At 36.4% G+C, this 24786-nt stretch overlaps 2 protein-coding genes and 1 long non-coding RNA gene across 7 annotated transcripts in view; 1 reads left to right on the top strand and 2 right to left on the bottom strand.

Moving 5' to 3' along the window:
* Positions 1 to 24786, top strand: part of shtn1 (shootin 1) — a 68018-nt gene that overhangs the window by 6513 nt on the left and 36719 nt on the right. For all 3 annotated transcript variants that reach the window (XR_015512512.1, XM_087288889.1, NM_001198761.2), the window contains exons 4-5: positions 11874 to 11968; positions 22610 to 22769. Coding sequence is in view for 1 of the 3 variants with exons in the window: in NM_001198761.2 (NP_001185690.2) it covers positions 11874 to 11968; positions 22610 to 22769 (255 nt within the window). In the remaining 2 variants the exon portion in view is untranslated. The remainder of the gene's footprint in view (positions 1 to 11873; positions 11969 to 22609; positions 22770 to 24786) is intronic.
* Positions 1826 to 11119, bottom strand: LOC147833069 (uncharacterized). The gene is made up of 3 exons (XR_015513346.1): positions 10501 to 11119; positions 4249 to 6246; positions 1826 to 4140 (listed from the first exon to the last, which is right to left on the bottom strand). It is a non-coding gene; the product is annotated as an uncharacterized LOC147833069 (long non-coding RNA).
* The window catches only part of LOC141378555 (uncharacterized), an 876076-nt gene continuing 857536 nt past the window's right edge, over positions 6247 to 24786 (bottom strand). Inside the window, exons 1-3 of one of the 3 annotated variants that reach the window (XM_087290346.1) lie at positions 10226 to 10333; positions 8930 to 9911; positions 6247 to 8848 (exon numbers count right to left, since the gene is read on the bottom strand). In XM_087290346.1, the coding sequence (XP_087146472.1) occupies positions 6480 to 8848; positions 8930 to 9377 (2817 nt within the window). In that variant the 5' untranslated portion in view covers positions 9378 to 9911; positions 10226 to 10333 and the 3' untranslated portion in view covers positions 6247 to 6479. Of the gene's footprint in view, positions 9912 to 10225; positions 10334 to 24786 lie in introns of those variants that run through there. The other 2 variants (XM_087290345.1, XM_087290344.1) reach the window with 2 other exon arrangements.

Genomic DNA, 24786 nt, shown 5'->3' with positions numbered 1-24786 from the left:
GACTGATTTTGAGCGTTTGGAAATTAAATCAAATATAGACGTTTGTGTTTGCTGTTGCTGGATATAACTCTGTGTTGATCTCAGTCTCCCGTCCATATGGGATCAGTATGAAGGGCAGCATTGGGCTGATTTGCTCTATATAATAGATAACAGCTATGTGAAGGCCAGAGAGCTTATTCAATAGAAAAGAGAGTCTCTGAGAAGATAAAATGTTGGCGATTAAATCTGTTTTCTGTAATAAAATAACAAAAGTATTTGCTATTGCATTTGATCAATTTAATGAAGTATTGCTTAATGATATATATTTTTAAATATCATACTGACTCCAAACTTTTGACTTGTAGTGTGTGTTTAGATTCAGTGGCCTTAAGTGGTATTGGTGTTTTCATCTGTATAAATGAAGTATAAGTGAGTTGGTGGTAAGTAAGTAGCAATAAAATCTTGGTGAATGACTGCTGACCTTTCAATTGTGCACATCCATTCAATGTCAACTGGTAAAATACAAGAGCTGCCAGTCTGGGGTGTGTTTTCCTAAAGCACATATAGTATAGCCACCTAAGGTCACAAGTCCTTTCTTCAATCACTATTTGGAAAAATTGACTTGAGTGACTGTTATCTTGTTTTGGGACTTGTATGATTTTAAGCGTTAAGAAATAAAACTAAGCACGGACATTTGTATTTGCTTATAGATATTTACATTAGATGTCACCTACACTACTGTTGTCTATTGGAAAGAATGCATCAATAGAGCTGCCATGTTAGTACAGGGTAGCTTTCCTTTGCAATGAATGTGGGAACCAAGCGGCATTAGAGTCGGAGATATATACACATATATATATATATGCATATATCTATGATGGGGAGTTTTCTCAGTGGTCACTATGCAATTTTATTTTTAAATTACAAAAATTATCATTTTACATCACTTTTCTACATTGATGGACAAGTTAATTTGGCCGACAATGAGCATGTGTTTGTGTGTATAGAAATGTATTATCGTCTCTCCCTGTTAAATTTGATCTAATCCGTGTTCTGAATCACACCCCCTCTCCTGCTTTCACTTCTACAGAGGGAGTGATTTGTTTGTGATTGAATCTCCATCATGAACGTCTCGTTCACTTACCCGAAAATACTATAAGTTTCTGGCATCACAGCGTCTTGTTGTCATATTTAATTTGCATTGTTTGCTGATTTTATTCAACCAAACTAGCATAAGCCTAGTATTTAGTGTGAGTTGGTTCCTTATGGTCAGTGCAGTAAGTGACTGTATTATCATCAATTGGCCAAATTGTTTGGCACAAAAGTTCATAACATACAAAAACATATAAAACTAAATCTTACCTATGAAATGTTCTGCCTTAATGCTTTGTTTTCCTTGTTTGCTAGTTACTAAAGTCCAGCATCTTCACATTGGCTTTAGTCTTGACTAGTGCAGTTGAATGACTTGTGTCCTGGGAGCACTGTACAAATGTGGCAGCGCTATTGACACATACTCGGGGTCCGTATGCTATATAGTGTATACATCTATGGTATTTGCTAATGCTGGATATAACTCTCACATTCAGTCTTGGCTAGACAGCTCTGTGTTGAACTCAGTCTCCTGTCCATATAGGATCAGTATGAAGGGCAGCATTGGGCTGATTTGCTCTATATAATAGATAACAGCTATGTGAAGGCTATGGTAGAGAGGTTATTCAATAGAAAAGGGAGTCTCTAAGAAGATGAATGTTGCCGATAAAACTGACAAAAACTTTTTTTGTAAAAAAAAAAAGAAAGTATTTTCTGTTGTATTTGATCAATTAAATGAATCATTGCTTAATAATATATGTTTTTAAAATATCCTACAAACTTACAGACTTGTAGTGTATGTTTATATTCAGTGGCCTCAGGTGGTATTAGCCAACTCAAGGGATTTTTCATCTGTATAAATGAAGAATAAGCCAGTTTGTAATAAGTAAGAAGCAATAAAATCTTGGTGAATGACTGCTGACCTTTCAGTAGTGCACATCCATTCAGTGTCAAATGTTGAAATACAAGAGCTGTCAGTCTGGGGTGTGTTTTCCTAAAGCACATACAGTATAGCCACCTAAGGTCACAAGTCCTGTTGTCAGTCACTTTTTTGGAAATTGTCTTAAGTGACTGTTGTCTTGTTTTGGGACTTGCAGGAGAGACTGATCTTGAATATACGGAGCCTGTGGGTATTTGGAGGTTCTTGTATTTGCTGATGAAAGCAAGATGATAACTAGATTGACTTGAACAATGAGCTTTTGCTAGACATCTCTGTGTTGATCTCAGTCTCCTGTCTATGTAGGATCTGCATGTAGGGCATCATTGGGCTGATTTGGTCTATATAATAGATGACAGCTATGTGAAGGCCATGGCAGAAAGGTTATTCATCTCTCAGAAGTCTCTAAGAAGATGATGTAAGTATTGATGGAAATGAACAGGTTTTTTCAGGATCTATACAAGTCAGTTTTTAATGATTTTGAAAGAAGTTTCTTATCAAGGCTGATTTGATGGAAAATACAGTAATATCAGAAATACTGTGGAGAAAAGAATCTACTATTTAAAATAGCTCTTTTGTGATTTATTCATGTGGTTGCAAAAGTACATTTCCAGCATCCATTCAGTCTGTAGTGTTACAGGATCCTTTGGCAACCATTCTAATATGCTGTTATGTGCAAATAAAAACAGTCAATGAATATTGTTGCCAAAACCATCATTCTTTATGTTAGGATGGTTCGATGAATAGAAATTGTAGAAGTCAACGAACCCTTACTGAAATAGCATTTTAAATATTGTAGTGACATTCGTCTTGTATGGTTTTAGTATTTCTGTGGGCTCTGGTAACCACCAGTGTTGTGCTTGTTACTGAAAAATAGTCTCTAGTTACAGTTACAAGTTAATTCATTTAAAAAGTAACTCAATGATTTTATTGATTACTTACAACAAAAAGTAATGCATTACTATTAAAATAATTTTTGAGTTACTTTTCCAAAGAACATTTTTAATGCTTATTAATGACCTTATAACGTCACTTCAGTGCTGCATGGAGAATACACGGTTGATCAGCTTTACAGGTTTAATTTATTTGCATTCTCATAACTAAAACACAAGACAGACCTAAACAAAAAGTCATTTTTAAACAATAATATATTTAAGTCAGAGCAGCAGCACAAAAAAAAAAAAAAAACATTTCACAAGGTGATAAACCAGCTGAACAATATATTCAGAAACAAAAAAGCAAATACTACAGTTGCTTCAGCATCATAAATGTTGTTGTATTTAACCCTTAAACATGTTCCTTCAATCTTGAGTATTAAAACTAGCAACAATATACAACAAACACAAAACCTTTATGAAATAAATCAATGAAAATAACCTGAATTATTATTCAGAATCAATTTGGTGAAAGTCAGCACCAAAAAACTGCTATTATAGAAACCCTAAATTTAATGCATTTAAAAAAAACTGCTCAAAAATGAAATCGATGAGCAATTTTTAAACTAACCACAAATTAAATGTGGTACATTAACAACTTATGGAAAGTAATCTGTGTATATTCAAAGTGAAAAAATCTGGTGTTGTATAACAACTATAAAAATATGTATAACTATAAAAATTAAATCACAGCATTTTCTTCTGAGCAATACAACACTAAACATTTTAAATGACGTGTTCTGAAATATATCAGAAATATGCGCACACACTTGGCCTCTTTGCGTACATCCGTGTCTCTCTCACGTGCACACTTGGTGTACCTCGTGCACATTTGGTCTCTGCTTTCGCTTTACTTTTGTCCAGTCTGGCGCCTTATATATTGGAAGGCATCCACCAATCCTACAATGAGTCACCGCTGTAAACAGGAAGATGTGGGATAGAGTGCAGCCAAAATTAATTAATTTACCAAGTAATGGACAAACGCATCATATTGTAACAATAAAAGTGTTAATATATTTAAAAAGTAATGTGTTACAGTATTAGTTACTGTAAAAAGTAATGCCGATACTGTAACACATTACTAGAAACGCGTTATTGCCCAACACTGGTGAACACCCATTGCTGGTCCAGCCAATCTCATTAGACAAAACTTTTTGCCTGTGGAAAATATTAAAAATTCCTACGTAGGAGTCATGTAGACTAAGTGAAAAGTAGGCCCACATAGAATCTGCACGCACAGAATTCTGCAGATTTTTTTTCATGCATATTTTTGCTGTTTTTTTTATTAATTTCAGTAATATTATTGACTAATATGAAAATATTTATATAATTTATTTACAATATAGTTTGTAAAGTCATATTTTCTGTCTTTTAGTAGAGATATTACATGATAAAATTGCTTTGTTTACCAAATAAGTAGATCTTTTTGCATTTGCATTGTCAACATTAAATACAAGTTAAAAAGGTATTACTTTTTATTTCATATATTAAGGTTTTAGTTATGATACTCCTAAAATCATTCCGCATAAATCCACAGATTTTTACTAAACATTTGCCCAGAAATAGCAAAAAATGTGCGCAGATTCTGTCTGGCCCTAGTGATAAGTAATAGACTTTTGCAGGATGAGCAATTAATTTCTTCAGTTGAACACTTCTCTTTGATGATGAATGGCAAAGCTGCTGTTTCCCAGAAACATTGTTAGTCAACTGTGGTCACAAGTTATCACATCATCATCTATTCTTACCATAATAGTTTAATAGTAGTTGGCCATACAGTAGTTGGCCATGTGGAAATGCAAACTGGAGTATTCAATAAAATCTAAGTGCAGTCCCAATCAAGTAAATTGATATTTTAGTCATTGTACCTTCCCACTATTCCCACCCACCATAGCTGAGATGAATTTGATCTTGGTTGAACTTCCCCTTTGGATCTCGAATGCTCTAATGCAGGGGTGTCAAACTCAAACTGTAAAATTAACGCTACCGATTGTTAATTTTTTCTGTGAGATATCACAAAGACTATAGAATATACAAGAGGTGTCACTCATGTAGTTCTGAATTAGGAAAAGTGTAAAGATCAATATTTCTGCTGTTGTGAAGGAACAATTTAAGGCCCTCAAGTAAAGGAGCCAGTTGTTGATCGCTGTAGACTGATGATTCTCCGTGGGAGGGGCTTGGTCCAGATTTGTTCTTTGTTTTCTTGTTTTGCAGCTTCATTGTTTTGAACTACAGTATATGGCGTTGGCAAACACACATTGCAATCTCAGTGAATACTTGCCTCATAGACATGAGAAATAGATCTACATTAAGCTTAAAATATCTACTCTTAAACGAACCAACTAAAAAACAAATGCTTTCTGGTTTTGTTTTCTGTATGAAACAAATCCGATGTGCATTACGTACATTACGTTCCATCTGACATCATAAATTCACACTGCCACCATTTATACTGAAATCTCATGACATCAACCACTTGAACACCCACAAATTTGTATGTAAAGAGGTTGCTGTCATTTTGGGAGAAGATTTCCCCTCAAAAATAAGTTGAAAAATACTTTAGAAGAGAAGGTTCCTCGGATGCTGCATTATTTATAGGATTATACTGTGTAACATGTAAGGTAATAATTCTTATGGTGGTTAAAAAGCTTGATTGACAGGATAATAACTGATTGCATTTTCCAGAAACGGTCATAAATGAGGTTGGTGTTGTGATCTCATTCCCTTCAAGTGTGCATATGCATTAGTTCGGGCAACCTGAAAAAAATAACTTCTGTCATGATCGTAATGTTTAGAAACAACATTTAAGAGACAGTTGCTGTTAAATTTCACTGCTGCTTCCAAATGTGAAATTTAATTTTAAGCTTAACAAAGAGTTTTGGAGAATTTGATGTTTCCACATTCAAAGAGATAGGAGCTTACACTTGCATGCCAGATGGCTGCTGATGGCTGGGAAATAACTTGCCTTAAAGGGACTTTGGGTATAATTTCAGAACAAGTGTAACTGAATGTGTCATGGACTGATAATGACAAACTCCACATGAGTTGTGTGTGTCTGTGTTTTTGTCGTTTATTTTAAAAACCTGTATAATCTGGCTAAAAACAATCATAAAGGATTATTTAAAAAATCATCTAGAACTTTAGTAAGTTGTCATGCAGTGTGACTCAGTGAAAATTATTTTAAGATCTATGCAGCATGTTGTGATATTTTTAACTCTAAACAATTATGTGTGATCCACCATTTGACCGAATGTTTGGTGAAGCTACAAATAAAAACATTAGCAACAAGCTACAGTACATGTGTTTCTACTATTTACATTTACATTTACATTTAGTCATTTAGCAGACGCTTTTATCCAAAGCGACTTACAAATGAGGACAAGGAAGCAATTTACACAACTAAGAGCAACAATGAATAAGTACTAAAGGCAAGTTTCAGGTCTGTAAAGTCTAAGAAGGGAAGTGTTAGTAGTTTTTTTTTTTTTTTTTTTTTTTTTTTTTTTTTGTACAATTAGTGTGATATTCAAAGAGGCAATTGCAGCTTAGGAAGTGAAGTGGAGACTAAATAGTTGAGTTTTTAGTCGTTTCTTGAAAATAGCGAGTGACTCTGCTGTTCTGATGCAGTTAGGGAGTTCATTCCACCAACTGGGCAGATTGAGCGTGAGCGTTCGCGAAAGTGATTTTTTCCCTCTTTGGGATGGAACCACGAGGCGACGTTCATTCACAGAACGCAAGTTTCTGGAGGGCACATAGATCTGCAGAAGTGAGTGCAGATAAGAAGGTGCTAGGCCAGAAGTCACTTTGTAGGCAAACATCAGAGTTTTGAATTTGATGCGAGCAGCAACTGGCAGCCAGTGCAAACGGACTAGCAGCGGAGTGACATGTGCTCGTTTAGGTTCATTGAAGACAACTCGTGCTGCTGCATTCTGGAGCAGTTGAAGAGGCTTGATAGAGTTAGCTGGAAGCCCAGCTAGTAGAGAGTTGCAGTAATCCAGTTTGGAGAGAACAAGAGCTTGAACAAGGAGTTGAGCTGCATGTTCAGATAAGAAGGGTCGGATCTTTCTGATGTTATAGAGTGCAAATCTGCACGATCGAGCAGTTCTAGAAATGTGGTCAGAGAAGTTTAGTTGGTCATCAATCGTTACTCCAAGGCTTTTCACCATTTTGGATGCAGTAATGGTTGCCCCATCCATCTGGATTGAAAAGTTATGGTGTAGAGTCGGGTTGGCAGAAACTACAAGCATTTCCGTTTTTGCGAGGTTCAGCTGAAGATGATGATCTTTCATCCAGTGTGAAATATCCAACAGGCAGGCTGAGATACGAGCTGGAACCGAGGGATCATCAGGATGAAAAGAGAGGTATAGCTGGGTGTCATCAGCATAGCAGTGGTAGGAGAATCCATGTCTCTGGATGACTGGTCCTAGAGATGATGTGTAGATGGAGAAGAGAAGTGGCCCAAGAACAGAGCCTTGAGGTACCCCAGTGTTTAGATGCTGTAGGTTGGACACCTCTCCCCTCCAAGACACCCTGAATGACCTGTCAGAGAGGTAAGATCTAAACCATTGTATAACAGTGCCCGCAACGCCCAGTGACTCAAGCGTAGATAGCAGGATCTGGTGGTTGACAGTGTCAAAAGCAGCTGACAAGTCCAGCAAAATGAGGACTGATGATTTAGAGTCTGCTTTAGCCAGTCTGAGATCCTCCACGACCGAGAGCAGGGCAGTCTCAGTTGAGTGGCCTTTCTTAAAGCCGGATTGCTTGTTGTCCATGAGATTGTTTTGAGTAAGAAAGTCCAGGACTTGATTGAACACTACTTTCTCCAGAATCTTGGCCATGAATGGAAGCAGGGATACTGGTCTGTAGTTTTCAAGTAGCGTATGGTCCAGGTTGGGTTTCTTTAGCAGTGGGGTTACCCTAGCCTGCTTAAATGTAGTGGGGAATAAACCAGAGTCAAGAGATGTGTTAATTATGTGAGTCAGTGTTGGTATGACTGCAGGAGAGATGGCTTGCAAGAGATGAGAGGGAATGGGATCGAGTGGACAGGTGGTTGCATGGCTAGATAGCACAAGTTTGGACACCTCAGACTCAGAGAGCTGAGAAAAAGAGGTGAGTGTGTGTGGTGTTGGTGTTGTATCTTGCGTGTTTGTTGTAGGTGCAGCAAATTGAGCACTGATTTTTGCAGTTTTGGTGCAGAAGAATGTAGCAAAGTCATCAGTAGTAAGTGTGGAGGATGCGGGTGGAGGAGGAGGATAGAGGAGGGAGGAAAATGTTTTTAAAAGTAGGCGAGGATTAGTGGCATTGTTGATTTTCAGACGGTAATACGTCTGCTTTGCAGAAGTAACCTCAGCTGAGAAAGAGGACAGAAGAGTTTGGTATGTTAAGAGATGTGCAGGATTTTTAGTTTTCCGCCAAATTCTCTCTGCAGCCCGAAGTTTTGAGCGATGCTCACGGAGAGCATCCGAGAGCCAGGGTGCAGGAGGACTGGCACGGGCTGGCCTGGATGCAAGAGGACATAATCGGTCTAGACATGATGCTAGTGTGGAGCAGAGTGTATTAGTGGCACTGTTCGAATCAAGTGCAGTGAGTTTGCGAGATGGAGGAAGAGAGTCTGAAACAATGGTGGATAGTCTATTGGGTGAGAGAGATCGTAGGTTTCTGCGAAAGGTAACCAGTGTTGGAGTGTGTGGCGGCTCAGGAGTAATGTGGATGTTGAGAGACAGAAGGAAATGATCAGATATTTGTAGTGGAGTTACTATTGTTTGATCAGTGAAGCAGTGTCGTGTGTAAATAAGGTCTAGCTGATTACCTGATTTGTGGGTAGCAGAAGTAGGTGCTCTTTTTAGGTCAAAAGAGGCAAGCAGAGTCTGAAAGTCTGCAGCTTGCGGTTTGTCAACGTAAATGTTGAAGTCACCTAGCACCAATAAGGGAGTGGCAAAATTAGAAAAAGATGAGAGAAGAACATCCAGTTCATCTAGGAAGTGACCTAATTTACCTGGTGGGCGGTAGATGACAACCACATTTATGTAGAAGGGGTGGATAATGGTGACTGCATGGAATTCAAAGGAGCTGATTGTTGGCAGGGACGGTATCAGAGTAAATTTCCATTCTTTGGAAATTAGTAGTCCAGTCCCACCCCCTCTCCCTGTCTGACGAGGAGTGTGGGAAAAAGAGAAATTAGCAGAAAGAGTAGCATGTGTAGCAGTGTCCTCCGGCCTCAACCAGGTCTCAGTTAGAGCCATGAGATTATAGTCAGAATATGTAGCTATGGAGGTAATAAAATCAGCCTTGTTAACAGCTGATTGACAATTCCAGAGGCCCACGGAGAGAGAGAGTTGTGAAATAGTAGATACATGTATTGAACGAAGGTTGTGAGGATTACGCCTGCAGCGCACCTCCCGTGTTTTGCGAGTGTTAGTAACAACAGGAATTAGAAAACACATAATAAAAGTGCACTGACAACAAAAAATAAGTGTGAAGTAAAACAATACAGTAAAGTACTCAAGTGCTTTGTCGGTGTCTTTGCTCGGTGGAGTCGCGCAGGTAGAGTCGATGGTCTTTACCCTCGTCGGTCTTCACACGAGGCGGTCTTCACACGAGGCTGCCGCGACCGCTGCCGCGGTGAACTAGTTGTTTATATAACCCCAAAGCACTAGCTGATTGAATTCAGCTGGACACGCCTCGAGAGTCAAAACAAGGGCCGAAACTGAGGCGGACGACGCGAACCGCGTCTGCGTTCGCTACACAAGCTCTTATAGTAACCAAGGAAACAGTGGCTAAACAACTTCTAGTATTATACACAACTGAAAGCAAGTTTAAATGTCCTACAACTTTACACAAACAGCTGGAAACAAGTCCTCAAACCATACACAACAACTGAAACAAATCTTAAATGTACTTACAGGCTGCTGTTCTAGATGCTGCTAAAGTGCTTCTCCTGCCGACTAATGCTACCGTGCTCACTATATAGTGGTTACCTGGCGTTTGGACACGCCTCGAGAGTCAAAACAAGGGCCGAAACTGAGGCGGACGACGCGAACCGCGTCTGCGTTCGCTACACAAGCTCTTATAGTAACCAAGGAAACAGTGGCTAAACAACTTCTAGTATTATACACAACTGAAAGCAAGTTTAAATGTCCTACAACTTTACACAAACAGCTGGAAACAAGTCCTCAAACCATACACAACAACTGAAACAAATCTTAAATGTACTTACAGGCTGCTGTTCTAGATGCTGCTAAAGTGCTTCTCCTGCCGACTAATGCTACCGTGCTCACTATATAGTGGTTACCTGGCGTTTGGACACGCCTCCCGAGTCAAAACAAGGGCCGAAACTGAGGCGGACGACGCGAACCGCGTCTGCGTTCGCTACACAAGCTCTTATAGTAACCAAGGAAACAGTGGCTAAACAACTTCTAGTATTATACACAACTGAAAGCAAGTTTAAATGTCCTACAACTTTACACAAACAGCTGGAAACAAGTCCTCAAACCATACACAACAACTGAAACAAATCTTAAATGTACTTACAGGCTGCTGTTCTAGATGCTGCTAAAGTGCTTCTACTATTGGCATGTGCTTAGGGTTAATTGGTTTCAACTTGAAACAAACATGTATTCAGCCAGTTGATATATGACACAATAAATTGTTATCTAAACAGATCACGTTTTTATCTTTATTTAAGGCATACCATAGATATATACAATTGAAGTCAGAATTATTAGCCCTCCTGAATTATTAGCACCCCTGTTTATTTTTTCCCCAATTTCTGTTTAACGGAAAGAAGATTTTTTCAACACATTTCTAAACAATAGGTTAATAACTCATTTCTAATAACTGATTTATTTTATCTTTGCCATGATGAAAGAAATACATTACTAGATATTTTTCAAGACACTTCTATACAGCTTTAAGTTACATTTAAAAGCTTAACTAGGTTAATTAGGGTAACTATGTAGGTTAGGGTAATTAGGCAAGTTATTGTATAACGATGGTTTGTTCTGTAGACTATCAGGAAAAAATATAGCTTAAAGGGGCTAATAATTTTGATCTTGAAATGGCTTTTAAAAAAATTCATAACTGCTTTTATTTTAGCCGAAATAAAACAAATAAGACTCTCTCCTGAAGAAAAAATGTTATCAGACATACTGTGAAAATTTCCTTGCTCTGTTAAACATCATTTGAGAAAAAAAAAGATTAAAAAGATCAAAGGGTGGCTAATAATTCTGACTTCAAATATATTTAACTTAAATTTTTTATATGTTTTTCAACAAAAACAATAATGTCATTTTTAGCTGTCAAAACTTACATGTTATTATTATTTTTTCACCTAGTGTTTTGTTATGCTTCATAGTTTACGTTGATATTAAGCATTCAGCTTTAAAAACTACAAATAAAAACTGATTTGTTCCAGTGCTTTTTTTAAATTTTTTTTATTTTTTTGTTTTATTTTTATTTTTTTTATATTTTTTGTTATTGGGACTTTAATCATACAGTCAAACTTAAAAATATTGAGTGACAGAGGCGTAGATTCATCCCATAGTCACATATGTAAATTAATATTAGCTCATAACAAAGGAATATATAATAATTATAGGGGATGTACTGTACAAATATGCCTGTGTTTGTGCAGTTCAAATTCATGTGTGCATTGAGTTAACCTTGTGTCCACCATATAAACAGTAGCCTCAGGTGTTTTATATGTTAAAATACTCTGTGAACTCGTTTTGAAAGGAGTCTACAGAGAATCCTAGCTGATAAAGGGCTGTTGTGTGCTGTTTCAGTGCTCTGGACAGAGTAATTGTATGATGTTGTGACCTTGTCATGATGTTGTACTGAGCTGACAGTGTGTTCATGGCAGAAAATTAGTTATATGCTTGCCTGTAGTGATGACTGTGGTGTGTTTACATCAAAATATTTGACATTTTTCTTGTCTTTAGTGTCACACAGGGTTATCGAGGAGGTAAACAGCATTCAGGAGAATTTAGAGATCGAGAAGACATGCAGAGAGAGCGTGGAGGCTTTGGCCTCAAAGGTGAGGGTTACTTTCTGTTTGTTTCCTTTGATTCTCTTCTGTTTTATTTAACTCTCGTGTGTTTCTGTTGTCATCTGATTCAGTTCTGTATTCGTTTGAGATTCATTCTGTGCTATGTCATTTGATGATGTTTTGTTTTTAATTCATTCTTCTATTTGAAGTCTTTTGAGTGTGTTTATTCTCATATGATTCATTTGATTCTGTGGTGTTCTGGTTCAGCTAATTTTTAGGCAAGACAAGGCAAGTATTTATATAGCACATTTCATACACAATGGTAATTCAAAGTGCTTTACATAAACAACAATAAAATAAACAAGAAATTGATTAAAATAATTAAAAACAGATTAAAAAAAAGATGTTAAAACGGGTTATACAAGAATGAAAAAAGGACATAATACTGTTGAATCTGTTGAACATATCACACACAGTGCTTATTCAGTAAAGGCACAGCTAAACCAAAGTGTTTTAAGTCTTGATTTGAACGTGTCTAATGTTGGAGCACATCTGATAATTTCTGAAAGCTGATTCCAGCAGAGAGGGGTGTAGTAGCTGAAGGCAGCTTCACCTTGCGTTAAATGAACTCTTGGAATTTCTAATTTACTTGATCCTATAGATCTGAGTGATTTGTTCAGTGAGCATATCTGTAATGTATTGAGGTCATTGCCATTTAAGAATTTATAGACAAGTAATAATACTCAAAAATCTATTCTGATTGTAACTGGGAGCCAGTGTAAAGTCCTGAGGACAGGTGTGATGTGCTCTGATTTTCTGGTTCTGGTCAGAATCCTGGCAGCAGCATCTTTTGGAAAGGCCGGTGAGGAGTCCATTACAGTAATCCATCCTGCTGGTTATAAAAGCATGAACAGGTTTCTCTAAGTCCTCACTGGAAACAAAGCATCTTATTCTTGCAATGTTTTTGAGATGATAGTATGTTGATTTACTTCAGAATAACATCAATGCTGTATCCCAATTCACATACTTATACTACGCCCTAGAAGTATGCAGTTTTTTGTTAAGAAAAATTATGTACTTTTAAGTGTGTAACAGAAGAGCATGCAAGCTTTGGGACATACTATTTCCTTATTAACAGATCACTATGTTGCTCAGTCAGGTCCCCTGTCAATCATCTTGACACATCATCCACATTTCTTTCATATTTAATTACTTACCTTATTGGAGAAGCAGCAGCAGAATAATCTGCCATTCGGGAGTCTTTCAAGCGAAGAAATCTCCTTATGTCCAAACATATTTTGATATAAGTTCACATTGTTGTTGCAAATCCAGTTGGCTGGATATTGGTTAACAATAATTCAAACAACTTTACCGAAGCCTCTCTACTTGACGGTTAGTCTTGCGTGTCCACCGTGTTTTGTAATTAGTTTACACTTTTCATCCTTGTTTGTAGATCTAATCAATTTCACATCCGACATGCAATGTATTGTGGGCAATATTAGCGGTTAGAGTATAAACGCTACACTTTAAATTTTTACTTTAAATAGTAAACCATCCAGAAACCTTTGGCATATTCTTTTAACATACTATGGTTTGGGGCATACAAATTCTATTTTTGAATACTATTAAGGATGGATAGTATGCCGATTGGAATGCAGCATAAGATTCTTGACCTTATTTTTTGTTGTTTGACCCCTAAAGCCAAGGTACTGTACGCATTCACCTTGAGAACCTCATCTCTGTTCTCAAATGCAATGACTTTAGTTTTCTCTTTGTTTAACTGAGTAATGTTTTGGCACATCTAATAATTTCATCAATGCATTGACAGAGGGTGTCAATGAGGCTGAATTCAATTTTGTATTATTTCTTTCAGTTCTGTTTCATTCAACTCTCTGTTCTGTGCTGAATCATTTTATTTAGTTTTGTTCAGTTCACTTGTTTTAGTTGTCTTTACTGTATGTTGCATTTGATTTGTTTCCTATTTGATTATTCTGGTCTATTTGAATCTTTTTCTGTTAACTGAAAACCCCTGGACTGTTACTGTTTTTTTTTTACAAGAGTTCTGAACTTTTTTGACTTTAAAATAATTATTATATTGCAATGCTATTTATGATTCCTCATTGAATAGGGTTAATATTTATTGTATTTTATTCTGTTCTAATATATTCCAGTTGTTTCTTTTAGTTTCTGTTGTGATTTGATCCTGTTCCGATTAATTGATGTTCTGGTACATTTAAATTGGTTGTTGGCCACTTGTGTTTTGTTCAATTCTGTTCCTTTTTATTTGATTTATCTCTGTGTGCACTGATTCATTTAAAGTTGTTCTGTTCATTTAATTCTGTTCTTTATTGTTTGATTTAGTTTCTTTTGATTCTATTTCAATCTATTTGATTCAACTCCTTTATTCTGGTCTGATTCATTTGTTTTTGTGCTGATATGTTTTGTTTGCGTTTCTTTGGTTGTTCTGCTCTCCTGTTCTGTACTATTAGTTGATTCTGTTGATTCTTTTACTTGCTCTTTTCATATTCATTCAATTCTCTTGTGTTTGTATCATCTATTCATATAACTCTGTTTATTCTGACACTATTCAATTTCATTTGTTCTGGGTGAGTAATTTGATCACGTTTTGTTTTTGTCATGTTCTAATTCTTAAATCTTTTTCATGTCGGTTTCAATCATTTTTGTTTTTGTTCCTTTCATTTTGGTTAGTTAGTTAACTTTATTTGTCCTCATAGGGAAATTTCATTTTGCAGCATACACTCACGGAGACATCTGACATTTATATAATTCATATAAAAAAATGGTACCCTTTCTCTAAATAAGTATCCGGTCTACTGGCTATCAACTGCTACTAAGGGAGGAGGAATTTAGTTTAAAAACTTAATTGCTTGATGTAAAATTATAATATTTTTCCTATTTTTTTTACACATCTGGGAACACAATATTGACGACCTGATGGTAACATATATGGCTTCCATACCAACAAATCACACAAAATGTTGCAATACTTTCAATAAAAGCACTATAAAGCATGATGTTGTCAACATTAAAAGACAATAGTTTCTTGAAAAAGTACATTCTGACGATAAACCGCGTTGCTTCTGTTGAAGCTTTTTCCTTTGTCAGTCAGTCCATACATCCCAGCGAGTTTATTGTCCAACATTACACCCAAATACTTATAATTAATTTGTTACTAACTGAATTTGCTCCCCATTAATTAATGTGGGATCAGTTTTGCTTTGTGCTCTCTTTTTAAAATCAATAACCATCTCATTAGTTTTAGGAATATTTAGAAGGTTTGAAATTTCACACTAGTCAAAACAAAGTCAAGAACAGGCTCGTGTTCTTTCACCTCTTTATTTAAAAGGCTCACCAAAGCAGTATCATCTGCATACTTTACACTATATCTATTTTTAAATGAACTTTTACAAAAATGTGTATATAAAGTAATTAATAATAGAGATAAATCACAACCCTGGGGAGTTCCAACTGAAGTAAACATTTTATCTGAAATAAAACCTCCCATTTTAACCTGTTGGATTGTAGAGCTAAGAATAATCAACTAAGATTCTATTTAACTCTGAATTTAACTTTGTTCTCTTCTCTTTTACCACCTTGTTTTCATTTCCTCTATTCTGTTCTAAATCATTTCATTTAATTCCACCAGTCTTTATTCATTTCTATTGTGTTTATCTTATATTTCATTTGGTCTGTTACTGTGTGTTTTTTTTTAATATCCATCTTATGTCCTGTTTCATTCCTCTACCCTTCACAGAAACAATAATTCAAAACCATACACAAATGTTTTCTCTCATGCTTTCATGATAAATAGCCTGAGATCCATCATGCCTCCATTCCAACCAACCCTCCATTTATTTTCTCCTCCATCCTGAGCAAAGTACCCACAATTGTGCTCCACATGGGCAGCCACTCCATTCAGTTCATGCTGGAGTCAATCTTAAGCCTGTCTCCCTCCCGTACAACCTCCATCTTTGGCTGGACCCGCTCATTACAGAAGTATTCAATTTGCCATCAGTCCCGGCTCAGCACATTGTTTAGTTGGGTTTCGGAACCAGCGTTCAGACTCATTCGGGTCTGAAAAGTGAAGTGGCACCTCCGCCGAGCGCTCAGCAGGTAAATGGATCTCTAAAAGCCCGGGTGTGAGGCAAATTAGCGGGACCGATTACCGTCTCGCTGATGGATGAATCAACTTTCTTCTGCTGCCCGTCGGTGATGAGCGCTGATCACCACACACAGAGAGAGAAATGAGAGAACAGTAGCGGCGAAAGGAATAAAGACACAGATAAAAGAGATAAAGACCAGGAGAAAATAGTCTTTAGGATTGAAAAAGGGACACTGTTGTCTTGTGCTTTAGAAGCAGACTGGCTGTTATGCCACAGAATGATCCTGTGCTGTTCAATGTTATTTTGAGAAAAGGAAAGATTTGACTGTGAAAAATGACAGAGTGGACTTAAGTGACAATCCTGTGGTTATTTAGTGTGAACAAATCTCTTGTATTCTGATTCATTCATTCTTTCTTTCTTTCTTTCTTTCTTTCTTTTTTTCTTTCTTTCTTTCTTTCTTTCTTTCTTTCTTCTTTCTTTCAATCATTCACCTCTCTTTATTCTGGTTTTGTTCTGATATATTCATTTATTAAATTCTTTTATTTATTTGGTCACACTTTACAATAAGGTTTCAATAGGTAATGTTAGTTAATGTAATTATTAGGGATATCCCGATCAGGTTTTTCTGCCCTTGAGTCTGACTAATTTAATTTTAAGTATCTACCGATACCGAACCCCAATTCGATACTTCTATCATACATCAAAAACTAATAAAGAAGAGCGAAGAAACAGATCCAGGATGTTCTTTATTGTTTATTTGGTTCACCTTATTTTAACATATAACAACTCTGTGAACAAGAAGAGCACTTCTGTGAGGTAGCTTAAATAATCAAGTTGTTTAATAACATCAATACCTGCTTTTTTGACTTTAGTGCAACAGTAAATATACAAGAAATCTAATATAACAACAAATAGCACCTCAATTTAAAATACCTGGCAGGCAATTCCAAGTTTACATATCTTACAGTTTGCTCTGGCAATGTTGTAATCTTCAACTTTATAATACCTCCAGAGCGCAGACATACTTGCACTTTCTGCTTCAACCTGCTTTCATGTACACCGGCATTTAACCAATAGCGTCTCTGCAACAAAGTGATGTCATATATCCGTATAACTATTGATGTGTTCTAAAATAATGGGAAAATATATTTACACATATATATTCAAGTACTGATCGGGAGGTAATGTCCGATTCCGATGGAGTCAGAAACCTTGTTATTGGGGCCGATTTCCAATCAGGATCTGGACATCCGTAGTATTTACTAACAAGAACTAAATATGAGCAATAATTGTACAGCATTTAATAATCATATTTCAACATATACTAATGCCTTATTAAAATCCAAACGAGTTACCTTGAGCAAATACTGTTATAAATTTATTGTTGAATGTTTGTTTGTGTTTGTAAATGCATTAACATTACTAATAATATTTTGATGATATTGGGTACTACTAATTCTGTTTAGTTTTACTTAATTAGTTTCTGTGTAGATTCTTTTTCTGTTTTTTGTTTATCTTTTTTTTCTGTTTCATAGATAAAAGGAAAAGGCTAGGAAACACTGCTCTCTTGATTTAAAAGTAAAAATGTAAAAGTAGTTTACCTGGTGGCACAGCCTGTGGACTGGTTATTAAGGAACAAAAATATTTCCGTTTATTTCCTGAGTTTTTTTCTCGTTGATTCTGATTAGTTAAGGTTTCATTAATTAATGTATTTACTAACATGAACTTAATATGAGCAATACTTGTACAGCATTTAATAATCATAGTTCAACATATACTAACATCTTAATAAAATCCAAATTCATGCTTGTTAACATTAGGTAATGTACCATGAGTTAACATAAACAATTACTGGAACAAATGTATTGGTCATTGTTTGTTCATGTTTGCATATGCCTTAACTAACATTAACTAATACAACCGTATTGCAAAGTGTTACCATTTGTTTTAATGATATTGGGTACTATTTAATTCAATTCTGTTCAGTTTTATTTATTTTTTTGTAGTTTTTATTTTTATTTTTTGGTGTTCTGTTCTGATTAATTTGATTCTTTTTTTTTTTTTTTTGTCAAATATTGTTTTATTCTGTTTCATAGATAAAAGAAAGAGACCAGGAAACACTGCCTTCTTGATTTTTAAAGTAGTCTACCAGGTGGCATAATCCTGTGGACTGGTTTTTATTTGGAAACAAAAGGATTTCCATTTTTTTTTTCCTGAGATTTCATTAATTGATGTTAGATAATGTATTTACTAACATGAACTAAATATATGTGCAATACTTGTACAGCATTTAATAATCATAGTTCAGCATATCCTAATGCCTTATTAAAATCAAAATTCATGCTTGTTTACATTTTTTAATGTACCGTGAGTTAACATGAACAAATACTGTAATAAATGTATTGGTCATTGTTTGTTTTTGTTAGTAAATGCATTAACTAACATCACTAATACTATTTTGATGATATTGGGGCAATACTGTATATCAAATATTGTTATGTCAATTATTGTTTTATTCTGCTTGATAGATAAAAGAAAAAAAAAGAACAGGAAACACTGCTTTCTTGATTTTTAAATGTAGTTTACGAGGTGACACAATCCTGTGGACTTTTGTTTTGGTTTCTGATTATTTTTTTCTTTTCTGCTTTATGTGATTATTTTGTTCTGATCTGATTTGTTAGATTTTTTGTACTGTTCTGTTTCAATTGATTGGTTTTTTTTTGTTTGTTTGTTTGTTTTTTAGTAAAGTCTCTTTATCTTTGGGGTGACACGGTGGTTAGCGCTGTTGGCTCACAAGGAGGTTGCTGGTTTGAGTTCCAGCTAGGTCAGTTGGCGTTTCTGTGTGGAGTTTGCATGTTCTCCCTGCAGGTCTTCTCCGGGTGCTCCAGTTTTCCCCGCAGTCCAAAGACAAGCGGAAAAGGTGAATTGGATTAACTAAATTGGCCATAGTGTTTGTGGGAATGAGTGTGTATAGATGTTACCCAGTACTGGGTTGCAGCTGGAAGGGCATCCGCTGCGTAAACCTATGCTGGATAAATCGATGGTTCATTCCGCCGTTGACTAAGCCGAAGGAAAATAAATTAATAAATAAATGTTTAACTTTGATTTCATTTCAAAGACAAAAGAGATATAGATCAGGAGAAAATTATATTTAGCGTTGTAAAAGGGCGCTGTAATCTTCTTGCAGGCTAGCGAGCTATTAGACGAAGTCTTTCTGTGTCTAAAAAAAGACAAAATTACACTTTTTTTAAAATGGCAAAAAAGACCAAGCTGACACAACAATGTGAACTTAGTTATTTAGTGTGTACGAAAGGACTGCTGGGGTATTTTCTTGAAGTATACAGTATATAGCTATATTTTCTCTCCTTGAGATATGTGAAGCCATCACAGATGTTTCTGAGAGCTGTGGTTGGAGCGTTTCATTTGTGCGGAGGAAATAGACCTGCAGCTGGGCCGTTTTGTGCCTCAGCATTATGTGTTGGATAAAAGCTCGATTTAACCAATCAACGGTTTCCTGACATCCTTAAATGCACAGCCCAGCTTGTTCTATGTTCGCCGGCGGGCCACTGAGCATGAAAACCGGTGCAGATGCCCTTTGTCCAGGCTGACCTGTGAACAGCCCTCGCGGATGGGGAACTAACAGCAGGAGAGGGCTGTAGGTTCAGCTCTCCACTGGTTTGCTCATCTCCCATCTGTCAGGACAAATGACAGACTGATGATGCTGTTGCGTTTGTCACTATAGTTGCTTTTGCAAGAAATATACAATTCTTCTCAAATGCCCATGTCTTATTTATTTTGTAAGGCAGGAAACGCTGTGCATTGCATTAGTCTCTCCGGTTGTAGTTTTAAAAATTGCTAATTTGCCCACCAAATTTGTTTACATTACCTTGTAGGGCTGCACGATATTGGAAAAATATGGCATTGCGATATTTTGTTTTTATGCAATTTATATTGCAATATGAAAACAATTTCTCCACATGGCTTGAATAGATAAATTTGGAACGAAATTATTACGTTATTGATTAGGGTGATTTTGTAAGGGTGTGAATCATGTATAAACAAATAATCAACAAAAGAGTCAAACAGTATTCAGGCACAGAACTTGAACAATGTAGCTAAAATAATACTGTATAGTCTTCATTGTGTTAATTCAGTGCATTAACTTTAATTACAAATGTACTTTTTGGAATCTAACGCCTAAAATGAAGTTAAAATGCATTGTGATGTGCGTTTGAAAGGGTGTACTGTACCTCCCATTCGTTACAAAACCAAAAATCTTTTGTTTTCAGGTGCTCTTGGCTCATTTAAAAGCATTTTAAGCATTATGTGGTTAAATTTCGTATATCTGTCATGCAAGTAATCGCTGAGATTCCAGTGTGTTTTTTGACCACCAAACAAACACGTCGTTAAAGCAGACATCTGTTACGAGCTTTTCCGTCAGTCTATAGTGATCGATGATTGGCTCCTGTGCTAGAAGGCGGGTCTTCATTTGCCATATTGATCATTACACTTTTCTCCATTCAAAACTATACGTGAGTGACACGTTTTGTGTATGCAACGCAATCTCACAGCTATTCGTAACTTTTTGATTTAGTGGCTAATTTGTTTAATTTTGTACGATTTAATTCGTACAATTTAGTACGATTTCCTCATCACCCATTGATGGTTGGGATTAGGGGTGGGGTTGAGTGCCACGCCTCCTTTTTAAAAGCATACATTTTTGTACGACTGAACTGAGAGTTTGCCCACCCCTGGTTTAGTGGCTAATTCGTACAAATTCATACAAATTAGCCACTAAACTAGGGGTGGGCAAACTTAGTCCTGATGGGCCGGTGTCCTGCATAGTTTAGCTTCAACTCTAATCAAAAACACCTGAACATGCCAACCAGTGTCTTCAAGATCACTAGAAATCTATAAGCAGGTGTGTTTGATTAGAGTTGCAGCTAAACTGTGCAGGACACCGGCCCTCCAGGACCGAGTTTGTTCACCCGTGCACTAAACTGACAAAACGTAAAATACTTAAGTTTCCTCGTGAGATCAGGTTGGTGTATTTTATGGTCTTTGTTATCACCTTGGTCAGAATTGTAATAGTGCGTCACCATGTTTTATTTTCTAAAATAAGCTGCAGACGATACACTATCCAACTTATTTTTCCAGATGCATTCCTAGTAAATGAATGATAACTGTAATGAAACATTTCCTTTTTCATTGTTGTGCTTGCATCAGTTAATTTTACAAAGATTCACCAAACAAGTGTATAAATCTTTGTCTTGATTTGCATCTGCCTGCGGCTTTGAAAAAAAAAACTCACCTCTTTTGGGGAAAACGTGAGCGGTGCGTTCTGAAAAATACAGCATCGACTCATCCCAAATTTACATTTAAATTAGTCCAAAAAATGCTGCTAGGTGTGATTGGAGGATAGTGAGTGGAATTGTCTCAAATCATCTCCGCATTTCAGCTTTATGATTTATTTTGTATGACGGCTGTAATTTTGTCTGCCAAGAGACCCCCCTCCTCCTCCTCGAAAGAAAAAAAATCATAATCAATTTCCGAAATTCTGGAACGTTTTGAATTAAAATGCAGTAATGGATGAGGGTTCACGGGTGGCAGCAGTCAAATCAAAGTGCAATCCAAACACATGACATTTTGTTTTGATGTGTGATCAGAGGAGATGAGGGGCCTGGCCACCTCGGGACGCACGTCTGATTTCTGCCACTGTGTAATTTCGCCGCTGCGCTCTCATCAATGCCGGATGATTATCGCCGGCACGATGCGTGTGTGTGTCTGCGTGTTTATCCCTGTATTATGTGTTGTTGATTGCGGTTTTAAAAGATGCATTCAGCGGGAAGGACGCCATCGGGAAATGGATTCACGTGCTGCGCGTCCCCTCTTGGATGTCATTAATAAAGGCTCGTTAAAGAGGGGGCATTTTATCCCAGCCTCTCGCTCTTTTTCTCTCTCTGACCGGAATGTCATCCGGGACTAATTTACATGCCTCCACCCCCATTGGCTCTCTGAGTTTCCATTAAGTGGGCTCCCTAATTGAAGTGTGAATGACCAGTCTTAAATTACTTTAATTGGATGTTGAAAAAGGTAAAAACCCTCGGACGCAGGTATGTGTACATGTGGCGAGGGAGGGGGGGCTGATAGAATGCTGTAATTATTTATGAAAACAGGAGTGTCTGCTGCTGCTGCTCCTGCATACGTGTAATGAAATGTCTATTATTTTGCCCTTGATTATTGCTCTTTTGGCGAGTGTTCGTGCTGTGTGTGTTTGGCGGTGTGATTGAGGGGAATTGCATGGGCGCCGCTGGGGTTCCAGTGGGTTGGACTGTCTACATGCCGCTGATTTGATTTCTCATATCTTTTCGCTCTGCGGCGAACGCAGAAAATCACCAGCTTGGGTTTTATATCATTTGTGGTGTTACAGGTGTCATTTTGATCTCTGATTATTCCCATAAATGTGTCGACATTGGCCTTGCTGGATTATCTTTTTTTTTTCGTTGATGGTCTAGTTTATCGAGGAAAAAAAAGCTTAGCATTAAAATAAATGTGTTTGTCTCAGTTAAACAGGCAGAACCGCTCTCTGAAGAGGAAGAGTATGCTCTATATGTCTCGCCTTGCTGCTGATGTGGTCGCTGAGATCAGTATTGATGATGAGGATGATGAAGATGCACATGAGGATGGCGTATGTAGCTCCTCCCACTGTCATATTGTCATCACAGGTGGGTCAATAGGATGTCGCATAATGCACCGGTTTACCTTATTTATGTGCATTGCTATTATTTACATATTTTTTTAAATGTCTTTTTTCTAGCTTAGGGTTAAATGTGAAGATTATTTCTACTCCACATACTGGAAAGACGTTGCTTTTGTTCATTTAAGTGGCCTATTTGGGCCTGACAAAGCTGATTTCAATGATATAAAATGTATGCAACATTGCATAGACAAACAACCAAAAATTTGATTGATTAATTGATTGATAGATATTGCACATTACAAACCTTAAAGCATCTCAATACTTTTAGTTATAACTGGAGTTCAAAGTGATCAGACGCTTTAATTATGAAATATCTTTTAATGTTATATATCGTATTCATTCATTAATGGTCCCAGTGTTGTACTTTTAAAAAGTAATCGACTACAAATTACTGACTACTACTCAAAAATTGTAATCTGATTAAATTATTGATTACTTCATATTAAAATGTAATCAGATTAGTAATTACTTTACTTTAAAGTTACTTTTAAAACATATATAAAATACAAGATAGACTGCATCTCTTTCAGTAATTTAATATTCACTGAAAAACATTAAAATGGTTGATCACAGCAGCTTGACATATTTAAAAAGCTTTTCATATTTAAAAGAGTTCGCCCAAAACTTCTCTCATCATTCACTTGTTCTAAACTTGACTGCATTTTTTTGACACAAAAGAATGAAGAAAACTGGATACCTGTAAAGATTGACACCCATAGTATAAGTAAGCACTGCAGTATTTGGGTGTTCTGTGTTTGTCTGAGGTAATTAGTCTATGGAAATGTGTATATTTTATACAAAGTATGAAGCTAATCGGTCAGTTCTTGTCACGTGGCTTGCGATTTTCAACTGGGTGCGCCTGGGAAATGTGAGCGATATGCACTTTATATGCATTTCATATGCACGCGTGCAATATGCGCTCCAAATATACGTGCTTGTGCAAAAGACAAGATATGTGCACTGCCCAAAGCAGCTATGCTTTTCTTCACATTCAGAAGATACCATCACTCTCGAATCTGCACAAAAATCCAATTTAGACTGTTTAACCTGAGTTGGACCGCTGTGTTTTTGTAGGTAACGCAGTTACTTTGACTTTAGTCTGTAATCAAGTTACACAAATTTAAAATGTAATTCGTTACATTATTGTGTTTCTTAAAAATGTAAGTAGAATAAAGTAATGTGTTGCTGTTGAAAGCATTACACCCAACTCTTGATGGTCACATTAAATATGGTACAAGGTTTCATTCATAATGTTAATAAATTAATTTATAAGTTAATATAGTTACTAACATGAACTAAGAATTCAAAATACTTGCACAGCATTTATTAATCATAGTTCAAGGCTTACTAATCCATTATTAAAACCCAAATTTGAGCTTGTTAGCATTATTTAATGCACTGTGAGGAAACAAAACTAACAAACTGTATTTTCATTAACTAATGTTAACATAGAAAATAAATACTGCTACCAATGTATTGTGGATTGCTTATTCATGTTAGTAAATACATTAACTTTAATTAATGGAACCGCATTGTAACAACAGTTAAAGGTGAGCACAGGCTTAAGTAAGTAAAGGTTTATTTATATAGCACAAGTAAGTAAAAGTTTATTTATATAGCACCTTTCACTGACATTAAGTCACAAAATGCTTTACATTAAAAGAAAAACAGAGTAAAGGAACTCATATCAATAAAAGGAAACATATTAAAACAAGTTAATAATCCAAGCACAGAAACGTTCGAGGTTACTAAAGTAACCCTTCGTTCCCCGAGGAGGGGAACTTCAGCACTATAAGTGGATTTGATTTGTAAAATCCACGCATTGGGAGGTTCGGTTCAGAAGCTACTCGTCTGAAAGAGTATTGAACGGGCCAATTAAGAATGAATTGGCAGCGCAAGCCTGCGCAGGTGAGCGGCATAAGCAATCAACTGAGTATATAAGCTCACCTGGCGCCAGCAGACGCTATCCTTTTTAAGCTGAA

The sequence above is a fragment of the Danio rerio genome, chromosome 17 (assembly GCF_052040795.2).
Source record: "Danio rerio strain M-AB ecotype USA chromosome 17, GRCz13ab, whole genome shotgun sequence".
NCBI lineage: Eukaryota > Metazoa > Chordata > Actinopteri > Cypriniformes > Danionidae > Danio > Danio rerio.
The sequence above is the reverse complement of the archived record's forward strand: the minus strand, read 5'-3'. Positions and strand labels throughout refer to the sequence as shown.